This window comes from Ostrea edulis, chromosome 3 (assembly GCF_947568905.1).
Source record: "Ostrea edulis chromosome 3, xbOstEdul1.1, whole genome shotgun sequence".
In the NCBI taxonomy this organism is placed as follows: Eukaryota; Metazoa; Mollusca; class Bivalvia; order Ostreida; family Ostreidae; genus Ostrea; species Ostrea edulis.
The window spans coordinates 5,244,123-5,260,070 of record NC_079166.1 but is presented as its reverse complement, the minus strand read 5'-3'; the positions used below and the strand labels follow the sequence as shown (position 1 = coordinate 5,260,070).

General features: G+C 33.9%; 1 protein-coding gene across 2 annotated transcripts in view; it reads right to left on the bottom strand.

The window, feature by feature from the left end:
- Positions 1-7,312: 7,312 nt before the first annotated feature.
- LOC125673319 (collectin-12-like) overlaps positions 7,313-15,948 on the bottom strand; it is a 36,459-nt gene continuing 27,823 nt past the window's right edge. Inside the window, exon 4 of one of the 2 annotated variants that reach the window (XM_048909859.2) lies at positions 7,313-7,590. In XM_048909859.2, coding sequence (XP_048765816.2) covers positions 7,334-7,590 — 257 coding nt within the window. In that variant the 3' untranslated portion in view covers positions 7,313-7,333. The remainder of the gene's footprint in view (positions 7,591-15,948) is intronic. The other variant, XM_056159805.1, reaches the window with a different exon arrangement.

The following is a 15,948-nucleotide window of genomic DNA, read 5'->3' as shown; positions in this document are numbered from 1 at the left end:
AATGTGTTGTCATTGGTCACCAGGAATGAAGGATAGTAAATCTATTTCCATTGTACGTCAATTATTTCAAAATATTTAGCCCACTTTTGCTTACCCTTAGGATTTACTACTGATTTATTTAAGATCTCATCATATGTTTGTATCATTTTCTAATAAGAGCAAAGACTTTGATATTACAAGGAATCAATTGACATAATAAAACTCCATTCCTACTAAAGTTACATTTTTTTAAAAATCAGATATGATAGTTTGTTTTACACCGTTGCATGTTACATAATTTGTTTTGATATCAAATTTAGTTTGAAGATTATCTAGTGACAAAAAATTCATTTTCATCCAGTAAGTCCAATAAATGTGTATGCCTTATTAATACCCAGCCTTATGGAAGACAGAAAAAAGTTCATTTTTGTACGATTGAATATAAGTAACAAAGTAAGATTTTTCACCCCTATGGAAGCCTCTAGGAAAAGGAGACGCATTCGATCAAGTCATTGCTGATTATTGACAACAGGGAAGATGTATCAATTGAAATTACGATTATCATCTTTGCGGAAACGACATCCATGAATTGATTTAGGTACGTTTCCGGGCGATTCATATTTTACATAATATAATGTTGTACCGAAATACGACTGATGGAATCAACATTTCCTACATAAATCGTTTTTGTCTTACCCAACTTTAGTATTCCTTATACGAATTGTGAAATCAATTACTCATTGTTGTCTCCACATTTTCATCCCATCAAATGGGTAGTTGGGCCACCACGGAACCTTGGACAAACCAGAAATACAGTAAGTTACCTAGGAGGAGTAGATATCCAATGTTGACCGGTCACACCCCCTGCTTTGAGCCCTATTTCTTGTATTTTGATTGAAATATTGCAGACTGTTTAACACCCAGAAACGTGATTTACAGTCTATTGAAATGATATGCATTAAGTTTTAAAAGTGGTGTTTTAGCAACGACACAACTGCTAGACCAAAACATTGAACGTTTTCTTGCTATAAAAATCAAATAATCAATGTTCGTTGGATCTATAAAGCGTAACTATTTGTTCTACACATAGCTATTAAACTACTGTAAGATTCTCAATCATTAATGTCATGTACTCATGACAATATTTACATGACAGGGAGCGGTCTAGAACATATTCAAACGTGGGTTGCGACCCAAATGGGGTTGTGACCCAAAAATGGGAAAATGATTTTTGTTAAGAGTTATTCAACAATCGGAGGCGTAACCCCCTTTACATTCGCCACTTCATTACTTGATATACAGGGTATATACCTTTCTATAATGCATTAATTTAAACATATGAAGAGACATTTTATTCCTTTATTTTTACCACACATTTTTTATTTACAATTGAAACCCAGAGAAGGACGACCAGCTCGCGTATGCATATTTCCCATCTTGACCATGTGTCCTTATCCAGACTCTGTCCTTCTTCATTCTAATCACTGCTGTTGCTGAGGAAGACTCGTGCTGGGAACTGCCAGATTTACCGTCAGCAAGATTGTAACCAACTAGTTTTCCATTAATGACAATTTGTGTGTTAAAATATGACCCAATGTTCGTCAAAATAGTCCATGTAAAAGAGTAGCTACCATCTGTTGGTGCTGTAAATATCCCTGTGTTACTGTTATACGCAGATCCAGAGTTTAGAGTTATTTTCCCGAACACAACTACAGCCTGGCTACCGAGAGTTTGAAGAGAGGACGAAGTTCGGGCATGGAAAGCAACGATTCCTGTTTATAAACATATTTAACTGTGTAAAAAATTAAGTTATAAAATTACATAGAATGGCTCAAAGGAAAATGATTCATTAAATTGCATTAGAAATACGTGTTTAATTGCTTGCCTGCATAGTTCAGTCAGGAATCCAAACAAACCAAGAGAAAAATAGATAATAAAGATATAAGCAAATGTATGTGTTCTTCTAATAATAATCAGATGCATACCATGATCTCTTCCTTTGCAACTTTTTGTTTTGTATCCCATTCCTCGACAGACAGTGTTGTATTTGTTGTATTTACTGATGAAATCCTGTGTGGTTTCTTTTGCATACAGTTCAGTCAATATAACCACTAAGACTAATATCAGCCTGAGCATAACCATGGGAATCCTGTAGAAATAATTGAAATATAAGATATAGTCGTTTCACGATTTATTTAAATAATTGTTAGGCGAGTGCAGTATGTAATTGTTTGACGCATCTAGAATGTATCTTGGAATGTGCATCGTATCTCATTTACACTTGTATATAATTTACAGAAGGACAATCAACCTACAGACAGAGTTTCAAGCAAGAAATATAACAGAATGATCCAAGTTAAGGAAATATGCAAAGGTACATTAGTTAGGTATACATGTGATATATAATGTTATGCTTTAAAATATAAATTGTTTTATTTTTGGGGTTTTTTTTTTGTATACAAAGGCAAATAAACATTAAATAATAAGTAAGTGTAAATTATATCGTGCTATCAAATTAGATATACAATCATCTTACATGATTTTGACACAATCTCTACTCTACAGCAAAGTAATGATAAGGAATATCATGTCTCCCAAAGTAGGAGTTGGATATTCCAAAAGTTCCCACAACACAGGCTGCTTATAAACCACTTCATTTGCAGTGTTTAGATTGTGTAAAATTGTAAATTGATAACAGGTGTGTATAATTTTTGAATTGTAATGGGTATACCCGTGAAGTGAAATATTCATGAAGGACAACAATAAAGAACGAGGTCCGATTATAGCTGTACTCCATCCTGAAATCCTCACATTCGCGTTTGTTTCCCTATAAAGTAAAAGTTCGAGGACAGACAAGTGTAAGCATTTAAAATGTATATTTTATGCAAGAAAAAAAAAAGAAGAAAACGAACAATACTCAACAAAAAAGTTTTGATTATGAATAGTCATCAATCTCATAAATGATTACCGTCAAGCGAAAACCACCCTTAAGTGCATTGTGACGTTTATCGAGAAATCAAGCGGTAAAGTCGACGTCACGTTTTTACGATATGACGGCATGATTTTCTGCAACGTTGTTTTTTCAATCACATGTTAGGCGCTTCCTTGAGTAGTCATGGAACTGTCAGTATGCACTTTAAAACACACAAGTTTCATTTATCTGTTATATATATAATTATTATATATTATATCGGTTTAAGTGTTTAGTATTGATGTTAATTAGTGCTATGCATATACTGGATTTTCGTCGAAAATAAAAAATATATTTACAGGTATTTCCCTTTCTTCGGGAAATACAGGTAAAATGAAAGTCTATAGAAATGAAAATATTTCACCTGACATCCTAAATTTATGTGTGACATATACCAAACAGTCATATTTTTAAACAGACATATTTTTAAAGCAACGTTTATATGGGTTTACGCCCCCCCCCCCCTCCTTCCCCTATTTGAAATATTAGATCGATACAATATGAATTGCATGTATATAAAACAGCCGTCCGATTGTTGTGCTACCTGTTGGTTTACTTTCTGCGGTGTTTACAAGTTTTACAATATGTACTATTCCTTGATTGTGAACGTACATATGTATCTTACAATGCTGTAAATATGTACAAAATAGCATCGAATCCTAAAAATAGCCGATAAAGTTTACCATTGCGTAGCTATACAGCGATACGTTTAGTAATAATTATGTCGCTCACCTTTTGTTCGTACGTAAAAAAAATGTTAACAATTGTATTTTGGCAACACTAACCTGAAATTATAAAATGTTTTGCAAATACTAATTTATTTCCGAAATTAGAAAAAATCATCTTGTAGATTCAGCGTTCTGCCCTGTAGCTTTACTCTTTTACACACACACATCTCTCAAAAAAAAAATGCTTGACAAATAATTGAAAATATTTCTAAAAACCCGATGATCAATCAAATTATTGTATTTCACTTATGACGGTTAATAAAATATTTTGTAAAATTTTTAGGATCTAGACAATATCAACAATGAATATTTTCCCATGAAAAAATCTTACTAAGCAGAACGCAGGTGCGTGTTCTATTTACGAAAACAGTGATGACGGTGAATCAGACGATATGTCAACCGATTTAGAGGCCCGGGTACACATGTTTGGGGAAGGGATTGCCAACTTACCCCATGATCCTTGTACAGAAGATGTGAAATAACGATCTTTAATTGAAAAGGGATGTGGGTGTGCGAAAAACTGTATTTCTACATTTAGTTATTCAGACATCAGAGAACACGCCATTTCCTTAACTGAGATGACAAAAAATGAAAGACTTTCATATTATGGCGAAGTTTATAAAGTTGAAACATAAATTGTAATTGGAATTTCCACTTCCAGATATTTTCATTACATAAATAATATTTAGTCCCCTCCCTAAATCAGTTTTCCCTTGAATTTTTTAAAGTCTTTAACTGGTTCGAGTCATCAATGATACGACCACTAAGCCCCCGTGACTGGTTCGCGTCTTCATGATATAACCACTAGATCCCTGTGACTGGTTCGAGTTTTGAATGATATAACCACTAAATCCATGTGACTGGTTCGAAACTTCATTGCTTTAACTACATGTACTAAGCCCAGGTGAATGGTTCGAGTCTCCAGGGAGGAAAAGGAAAAACAGCGACAATTGTAAGATTTTCTCTAAAATTATTTTTTCATATCCTCGATATGAAAATGTCTTGCATGGTTTCCGAAAAAGGATTAGATCTTATGTAGTAAAATTACCATACTTCGTATGCCAAACTGGGTAGCTCAGTGGTTAGATATGTAAGGGCCCCGGTGTTGTAACATATATTTCCCCCCGCAGACCCCCCCCCCCCCCAGAAAACGGGCCCGGGATAGGTTTCCTCAGTATATATTTCTCCCTATGTACAAAGTCATTATAGAGTTTCCTCTCGGGCGGAAAAACCGCCCTGGTATAGAAAATCCTCCTCCTATTTCCGGATTTCATTTGTTATAATTTAATGAAATAGATATGCTCTCATTGATATTACGATATTCATAAACAATATGCTTCCCCAAAGACTTTAACGATGTTGACCAATGTTGATATTGACTATCAGTAGGACCTTTCGTAAAAAGTTGACTAAAAGATATACAATTAAAATATCTGAAAAGTAAAATACATTGACTGTACAAATAAAAGTAATCTATTTTTCTCATTCATCTCAATTCAAAATTTTGAATTTAAAAAGCATTAACTTCTTTCCAACTTCACTATTTCAAATGTTAGATACTATGAAATAACGATAAAGACTTGAGATGTCTGAATGAATTTTGATATTCCATTATACGATTTGAATAATTTCGTTTTAAAAAAAACCATGAGATGATGATTGTTCACGATACACAAGACAAAAAAAAAAGATTATCAGACTCTCTTATGAGTAGCCATGAAATATAAGGTGATTTCACCCGAGGGTTGCAAAAAAGCTGTGAAATCCGAGGCTTTGCCGGGGGTTTTACCGCTTGTCTGCAACCCCGAGGGTAGAATCATCTTAATATTATTATTATAATATAATATTGTTAATGACAACTCATAAGAGAGTATTTTTCTCTTATATTTCTAGAGTTTTCCATTTTCCTTGTGCCTAGCGACGCCATTTTGAGAATTTTCCAATTAATTAATTATTGGCTGTACATTAAAAATAACACTAGAATCGATTTCTACGACCTTCATTTTGGCAACTAGGTTGTCGACAAAAAATCGGCCGACGAGTTTATGTGAATTGTATTAGAGTTATTCCTCTTTGAATAAATCAATAATCAGGATGATGCGTGACTTAACTCGACAGTCCATCAGTGGGAAACATTTTGATAGATCTAATCAGAATATGAACCCACAACTGCACGTAGTTTTCTTAGAGGAGCATTGATATTAATTGAGCAGAGATATTCCAAGTGTTTTTTGTTGGTGAATATGGACATGGATAGACTTTCGTGTTCCGCGCGTACACTTGCAAGGACTCGAGTCTGATTGATATTGAAGGCATTTATTTCACCTGAGACACAAACAGTAGACGTTGACAGAGTGAATGTGGAGGTAGGCCTAGAACTAATAGACCCTGTGGGCTGGGTTTTTGTGAACTGGCATAATGCACCGGATGATATAGGTGTATGAGGAATTTGTGATTGTTGTTGAATGTTCAGTAATTGTTCAAGGAATGTGTACTTTTGTGTTCGGTCGCATACACCTGGAGATTATCAGGGACATTATAATATGTCACTTTTTTGTACAAGAGCTTTGCAGACGCTAGTGTTCGTCAATCGAGGCGAGGTAAATTGCAAGTTAGTTGTGTATTGATTATGACGTCACGGGATATGTAAGATAAACGTCACGTGATATGCAAGATAGAAATATCTTACATACCTTTCTTTTATAGAATATCTGTATCTTACATACGTAGATAGGAGAAAAAATAAGAATCCCTGGATCTAGGTAAGCAATATACCTTTAGTAATAGAACTGGAAACGGATACATAGCTTAAATGTAAGAAGGGGAAAGGGTTACTGTCATTTCGGGGGACATTTTATACTGGGATGGTTTTTCCTAGGGGGATTGGGCCTGGGTTAATTCTTCCAGTGGGAAAACTCTATGCTACAACACCGAGATGAATGCCGGGTAGTTTCACAAATGTGTTGACACTTCTTTGTTACATTTGTAGAACATGGTACAACGCATAAAAGTGAACGTTACATTTTTACTTGCAACTACCAGGTACTATGAAAATACGCTACCTCTGAAATAAGGATATTGATATACCAAAAGATTTTTTTTTTGTAGAGACGAGACAGGATCTTAATGACTTTGTGCCGTCCATTATCTTGTTTTCCATTTAAATATATATGTATTGTGCAATATATGTATTGAATTTCCCTTTGAAATATGTCAGTGGTATGCAAGGTGAACGTAACGAACAGTAATCAATCTCATAACTCCTACAAGCGTTCTTTGTGAAGTCTTGCGAATTATCTCTCCTAAGTGGAAATCTTTTGTATCAGGAGTTATCTCCCGTATTTGCTCGTGAAAGTCTTGCGGTTTCACATTACTATTCCACATGTAAAGATTCTTTCATACAAGTTTTGCATCAACTCATGGAATAGTACACTTTATTTGTCACACTCACTCGCTCACTTGAGTTATTCATACTCTATTCCATTATTCAACTCATGCATAATCAATGTGGAACAATTCAGTATGTTGTGACTTTTTGTGAGGTTTAGCTAACTGTTCAGACAGCATACAGATGTGAAATGTTGTGAAAAAGTACTTGATGAAAAACGTCACCTATGTATCTAAATATTTCATAGTCAATTGAAGCTTTATTCTACTATTCAAGAGATATTTCACAAATAAATGTATCAAGGTAAAAACAATATCGATCATTCCATTTGCCATTTCTAAACAGTTCAAGACAGTCTTTTTCCTCTGCTTCCGTTGGTAAACCTACACTCGGTTCACCCTCATTCCAGGCGGTGAAGGTTATGGGTACATTGGAGTAGCTCCATCGATATTGACCTTCAATATCGACATCACTTCCTCCCGTCCAAGCTGTACAGTCGTCAAATAGGCTTATTGGACAAGTGTCTGAAATAGATATAAATGATAGTGACCTGCGATTGGTAACATGATGGAATGTATTAGAAGTTATGTTTATGTGGTAATAAATTAAATAGTTTTCTAAAGAATAAAAATTCGACGTTCCAAATAAAATTAATTAACTTATTGACAGAGTACGAACAGGGTAAAGAAAACAAACAGTGGTCGTTCTAATAGCTCAGACATACACAGAACACAACACCAAGAAAGAGCAAACAAATATCATTGATCCATTTATCAAGATGAGGTGCCTATGAGAAGTGAGTCTTGATTAAACGGAGTAATTTATCGTAAAAAAAAAAAAGCAGGTAAAGTATGGATATAGCAGCCTTACAATTCGACCTAATGATATCTTACATTGGGAAATGATATAATTAAAATGGATATAGACTATGCAAGATACAGTCTTTAGATACAACGAGGTACGGTCTTTAAACCAGATCGTTTCATTAGCCTGTTTCTGTCTCAAACTTTATCATACACATAACAAAAATATGAGAAGTTGACGATGGAGAATCTCACATCATCAACCAAATATGAAACAGATTGAGAAGATTTCATTCTGTATTTTATTTCGATATATCAAATTGACACATGAACTTCTTGGAATAAAAATGGTATGAAATGATAGGCAAACACAATAAACAGTGATCGATTTCATATCATCTATAAGGAATCTTTATCGTGCCAAACTCAGTTTTTGAGATCTTATCTGAAGGACCGCCCCAATTATTTGTCTCTTACGACAAGCAAGGAGTATCGTGAAAATATACATTCTACGAAATAAATCAATATTTGTCATGTTTACGCATTGTGTATTCTGGGGGTGGGGGGGGGGGGGGTGGGGTGGTGGTAATGAAAGGCGAAGATAACAAACTGTGATCAAACTGCTAAAAGCAATACAAAATAGAGTTTGTCAAACACGAACTCTTGAATACAATAGAGGTGGGGTCAGGTGCCTAAGAGGAATAAGCATCCCCATCGACCGGCATAACCATCTTGAACCTTATAAGTTGATCAGGTAAAAGGAGTAATCTGCAATCAAAACCAGTGTGCCCAGAACTGGCCTAACAATCGATATGAAACACGTCAGGGAGCATTTAACCAAGCAGTAAGTTGTCTTGACAAATCAGATCATTATTATTACCATATATTTCGCAAAATGCTGTCTTTAATTGAGATTCTTGGAACCCCCATAACATCAACTTGTTTGTGAGCTGTCTGTCTTGATTGTAAAAACTGATGATCATACGTAGAACAAGCCCTTGTGTATTCAATCAGCTGAGAGATGTAAACACCATCTGCAGGTGATAATGGCATATTGCTACATAAATATCGGGAATTAAAGGCGGTCTCTTTTATTTTCAGTCCACGGGGATATATCGAATCGACGTATGTATCAAATGATTAAACAGATAGCTCTTACAAGTTTATTGTTATTTCGGATTTCAAAAATTTCGATTGAGCATCATTGAAGAGATATTATTTGTCGAAATGCGCATCTGGTGCATCCAAATTGGTACCGTATACGTTTTACATTAAACGTTGGCGATATATCTAAATATCGAATTGATGTCCACAAGATATTTTACTCATGCAGACGCTTTTGAATAAACTTTTATTCTAAATAATATAAAAACAGGTCAGCTGACCAAGGAGAAAAATCGTGCCATGGAAATTCCGACACACTGTTGGAAAGCATGATCATAAAAGACTACAAAGATTTTGACACTATTAAACACCAGCTTGATTTTTATTTCAATGTCAGAGTAATTTTGCGAGGAATCAGAGTGTTGTTAAAGTAATTCCACCCTCCTGTGATGTCATCAGATTTTGCAATGTCAGTGATGCAAGGTGAAGATAACGAACAGTGATCAATCAATTAACTCCTATAAGCAATGCAAAATAGATAGTTGGGCAAACACGGACCCCTGGACACACAAGAGGTGGGATCAGGTGTCTAGGAGGAGTAAGCATCCCCTGTCGACCGGTCACACCCGCCGTGAGCCCTATATCCTGATCAGGTAAACGGAGTTATCCGCAGTTAGAATCATTGTGACAAGAACGGCTTAACAATCGGTATGAAACACGTCAGACAGCATTTGACCCAATGCGAGGTTGTACTGACGAAGTAGATCGTTATAACGACCATAGAATTTGCGAAATGCTGACTTCAATTAATGATTTATTTATATTTATGTATGATAGGAACATTGATTTTGTTTGAGTCTTTTCCTATAGTTATTGTAAAAATCTTGTTAGAAATAAACTATTTCAAAAGTCTAAGTTATAGATGAATTATCAATGATACGTTTAAAAATATTGAATCCAAGGACAGTAACTCCGTTTCTTTTGATTTCTTCATCAAGTGTATTATGTGATAAATTTCCTTTATTTTTTAAAGACATTTTGTATATTTTTGTGAAGACCCAGTTTCCTGAAATTGTTATGAATGCTACTATCTCGTCATAACCAGTTTGTATGGAATCTTAATAACGCTGTTTAAGAAAAATTGCAATTGTCTGACGGTGATATATGATTCTGTTTATGTACGTCTCACATCTTCAAAAGTGTGATGACCTATGTATCTTATTGAATAATTTGTTGGTTTTAACTCTAAGGAATGAAAATAAATACACTTTTTAAACTTGTATCAGCTAACACTGCGAGTATGGAGTTACCTTAACAAAGTAATTTGTCGGGATGGCTGGTCACTATATAAGAATGTGTCCGGTTTTTTTTTTTCGTTTGTGTTGAAGAAGCAACTGCCTATGATGTCAAAAGTCTAGTCTTTAACTTCTCATGAAGAATGGTCGTGTGTAGTGTAAAGTGATACGTTTGGATACGACTGATTTGAGAGTGTTTTACGATTTCAAATTTACTAAAAGTTCTTTAGAATGTTTTAGATTCAATCGATATGCGTGAGCGGATCAAATAATCTAATTTTAATTAGATTGGATTAGAATTCATATTTCATTTACACCACTGCAAGCAAATGCTGTGGTACAGTGGTTGAAACAAGAACAAGAGCATATAGGTGGTAAAGTATAAGGCGACCTATATGTAGAGAATGCAACGTTTGTAATTAGCAAGTTTAGATGCAGAAGTATAAGTATATCTGTAGGGAATACTGGGTGTAGACTTGAACTTTAAGTATGTTGGCATACAGGCCTGAACTTTTTTTTGACGAAGAATGATGCTTATGACGGCGTCAATTCCTGTCGTAGTGAATTTGAGTTTATAGAGCTGGCAGCATCATTATAAAAACGTGGTCGACAGGGGATGGTTACTGCTCCTAGGTACCTGATCCCACCTCTGGTGTGCATAGACGTAGCTTGGGTTCGAATATTACGGAGGCAGGGGGTCTGGGGGGGCACAGCCCCCCAGAAGCTATCGACATTTTAACAACGTAAAAGGTGGGGTTTTTTTTCCCGAGTCAGCTGCCTCGGTTGCCTCAATGGAAGCTACGCCAATGGTGTGTCCACGGGTACGTGTTTTCTCAACTCTTTTTTATATTCCTTATAGGATTTATGAGATTGATTATTCTTCGTTATCTTCCACCTTCAATCTAAGTATAGAGCTGAGGACCACTGTATGGAATTTTCTGTAAAAGTGCAGTGTAGAAGTCTATCTTATAAGAGTACAAAAATAGGTCAAGTAATAAAAAAAATCCAATTTGTCTCCATTACAAATGACTGTTGAAAGATATGTTTACTAAAGTAAATGTATAAATGTTATACGGATCTGCAAGTGAAATGATACGCATGCGCAACAAAGTAGTGTTAGCGTGATGCGATAACAATTTCATGCATTTAATTATTCCTCTGAATACTCATAATTTGCTTAGTTTGTGTATCAATCGACTCCAAGTCATGAAACTGTATGAAAAACTTATTGAATACATTCACGTATGTAGTGATGGGTATTTTAGACCATGAGTTAGTAAAAATAATGGGCGACCCCCTAGGGAGTTTTGCAAACAAGTATATTTTGAGAGTACATAGTCCCTAGATTATAAATCAGGTTGTTTGATATTTCTACGTGGGGGCGTTTACGAGTTTTGGGGCAAAAACATGAAATTTGAAAAAAAAAGTATAGCCGAAAACTGGAAAAACTCTTCAGATCTCATATAGATGTCATTGACATTTTCAAACAAGTATTATGTGAAATTATGTAACCCTTTGATTGACAAGATGTTTGACATAAATAAGTGGAGACGTTTATGACTTCTGGGGCTAAAACATGATTTTTTTCTTTAAAAATCTCCGAAATATGGAAAAGTTCTTCAGATCATATATAGATAATATAGACATTTGAAAACAATTATTTTTTGAAAGTATGTAAACCTATAATGGTGAATAAGATTGTTTGACATTAATGCAAGGGGACCTTTTCAGGTTTTGGGGCAAACTCATGAAATTTGTAATTAAAGCATTGTTTAGAATTGGAAAAACTTCGAGAATCTTACAAATATAATATGGACATTTGCAAAAATGTATTTTGCATTAAAGAACTTAATCCCTTGTTTATATATCAAGTTGTTTGACATTAAGGCGAGGTATATGAATTACTGAGTTATTTGTAAGAGATATTCTTGCATGCAATATTGATCCAGAATTTGTAATCGCATTGCAAATAGTAGTTTCAAACTCTTGAGTCTGTGAGTAACTTCTACAACCAGCCGCGAAAAACACTGCATGAAAAAACGGCTTTACAAAGCAAGTAAATGCAATGTAAATTTTATATTTACATTGCCTTTGAATAACTTTACTGATTTAAGGCAAAGTTGGTAAACATTAACTTTAATTTGACTTAAAGTTAATGTAATGTCCCACATTGTCTTAACTTTACTTCAATGTAAATATGAAATTTCATGGACTTTAAGGTTCATTAAACTTAGTATTTAATCAAGTAAAGCAGATATATGATGTCCTGAAATTTCACCTTTACTTGTCATAAAGTTACCTTCTGCTGACTTTACTAGACAGTAAAGTTCATCATTATACATCTTTAATATTCCTAACTGGCTTTTCTTGGAAGTAAATTTCATCTTTAATAATTCTTAATTGACATTACTTGAAAGTAAATTTGATCATTACTTAAAAGTAAATTTGATCATTTGTCATCTTTCATTCAACTTATCAAATTAAGATTAATCAAAAATGAACAAAAAATGAGATTTCAATAAGCTTTTTTTATTCAAAGTAAACTATCAAAGATATTTTCTGGTACATATAAAAATATTTATTCTACTATTATTAAGTACAACATACATATACTTGTATAAGGGAAAACTAAAATACAATTAAGTCCTTGTCACATTACCTTTTTTTTCAAATTGTCATTACACAAAGAAAATTGCCTGTAATCAAAATTATCATTTTTCAGTATTTTGATTTGAAGATTAATGTGAGGAAAACATCAAATTTAAGATGAAAACATTTACAAAAGTTACTGTAGCAATAATTTCAGACCAATTATTCAAAATAGTGAATAAATGTATAAAGAACAATCACATATTTCAAACACAATCACTATATTAAAGTTTGATTTGTTCCAATATCACATTTAAAAACAATAATATTTTCACATAGTTGATATAATAAATTTGTATTTGTAATAAAAACACCTTTGTAAATTTCAAATCAGAATAATATCAAATGGATCATGGTACAAATATTGTGATATGTATTTATACAGAAAATAGGCTTATTGTCCAAGTCCCAATGAAGATCTCGTCTAATTATCCAAAAGAACGCATCTGCAGTCTTGGGTTTGTCTTTGTCTTTTATAGATCCCCCATTCTTGTTTCGACGAGTCTATTTCTTCTTGCAAGACAAATTTCTAAGTATGTTTTAAAGGAGTTGCTTTCCTATGAATATCGGTATGTCAAGAAGCCCTCATCATCTTCTTCATCGCTTGGCATCATTCCATTAGCACACTTGGATTTTGTAAAATATGTAACCTTTTTCTTCTTCCCTTCTGTCCACTTTCTTTGCCAATGGCCTATTTCTTGGTTTCTGTAATTAAAAATGAAAAATTATATTCATACGGAAAATAAAAACTGTACTATATTTGGAATAGGCATGGGTTGTTTGTTTGTTTTATGTCCCGTCGAGAAATTTTCACTCATATTGAGACGTCATTGGTTGTAGGTTTTTAAAGGTCATCTCCGAAAGACCCGTGATTCTCACTTCAAAATCCTGAGCATTTGGCAAAAGAGGAATCACTACTTATGTTTACATCTTAGGTTTGACATGGCTACGAGCGGGGCTCAAATTTACCACCTCCTGGTTACGAAACAAACACTCTACCACTGAGCTACTGCGACCAGTCACAATTACTCAAATATGTAATCGATCAATAATCAACAACTTAAAGAAATTTTGTGCAATTGATTACAGTCAACTTTGCCCTGTAATCGATTGCAATAGATTACTTTAGAGGATGTACTTGATTATTTACTTTAGATTTTTTTAATGTGTACATGTATGTAAATATAGAAATGGTGACTATCGTATGTTAATAACTTTAATATCAAACATGTACACGACTCATGTGCATTGTATCAAATCTTCAAGTTATATTCAGATGATTGATTTGTATTGAATTACTTTGAGAGCTTGTAATCGTTAAAACAAAGAGTATTTTAACCATGTACCTGTCCTCCTTTATTATAATGTTCTCTTATTCCAAGTTACTATTGTAAATCAAATCTCAGTTGAACTGAAATAAGAATTTGGAGTAATATTACATATATATATACTGGTATATTAGATGCATACAGATAAATATGACACATTGTTAGCCTGGGCAAGATCAAAAGTTCAATGTCTGATAAAAAAAAAATCACAGTTTTCATGTTGACCCAAATCGATTATCATGCAATAACACAATAGTACTAAATAAGACTATATACATTTTCTAATTCTTATTTTAAATGTTCATCAAAATGTAATAAATGTAATTTCCAATGAGTCACTTCAATCCTGCTCACTTTCTTCCTGCTGAAGTGCTGCAATTATTCATATCATGTATTATAATAAATAGAATATTGGATGGGTGACCGAAACTTGTGAGATTTTTTACCCCCTTCCCTCCCCCAAACTATTTCAATTAAGATTTTCATCAGACATTGAGCTTTTCATCTTGTCCCTTAACTTGCTAAATTACAAAATAAAAACTAATGGTTATTTTTTAATGTTTACCTTCATTATACCAAGACATTGGACTTAAATGTAATAAAGGAAAAAAAGAAATCAAATGTATGAACGAACCAGGAATCAAACCTGGGACCCCTGCAATACTAGTCAGGTGGTCTAACCACTGAGCTACCTAAGCCGATATTCATGGTCCACATAGCTCTAACTACTACAAATATTTACTTTACATTATATATAGAATATCAAATTCAAAAGTTACTTCATTGAAGTGCTAAGCAGCTCCACTCCCTTCATTTTTCAATATTCTAGTTTGTGATGGCTATTGAAAAAAGAACCTGTTAATAGAAATAGAAGATGCGATAATATTATATGATGATGTCAGATGAATATTTACATTTTTCCACAATACGGCTAAGAAGTAAGTCATTTATTAATCCATTTTTTTCGCTTGTATTTGCACTATATAGAATTCAGAGGCGGATCTAGAACATTTTCACAGGGTTTTAAATGTACCTTTTTCGTCCCCAGAGGAGATAATGGCACGTGATATTTTAATTTACATTTTTGTTAAAAATATTCAACAAAAGTGGGGAGCTACACCTTTCCAGATCAGCCACTGTACATGCAAGATAATAGTAATACAGAACTGTAGTGGAAATGGACAGGAAATGTATGAGTAAACTCGGATTAATCAATCATACAATATACTTATACCAATCCACTACGTTATACCAACCCTGCGTTAACACGTCCTCCGAAAAGAACTAACGTTCGACATATAGCCAATACTATACATGTATTAGACTGTCAAAAGTCTTTGTTACAGTGAGTAACTCTCCTTTCTAATAGTAATAGTAAGTGCTTGTTTATAAACAAATTTCAGCTACCTACCTGGTCTCCCGAAGTCGATCGATGGGGGTCTCCACCTCAGTAGATAAAAGCCCCTTTCTATTTCTTCTTTCCACATTTTAATAAACAGCGCAATTCGCGCAAAGCACGTTTTAAATTAATTGGATTCCAATGCACCAAATATGGTGAGGTAAACAACGTAGTTGCTAACTCGTTCAAATATTAATTCGATGAATCCAACAAAAGTTCAAACCCATGTGAGATTCAATGAGGAGTGTAGTGGGGAAAAGATTGGGATTATCCAAATTTATATCATTTAGACATTTTATAAGAT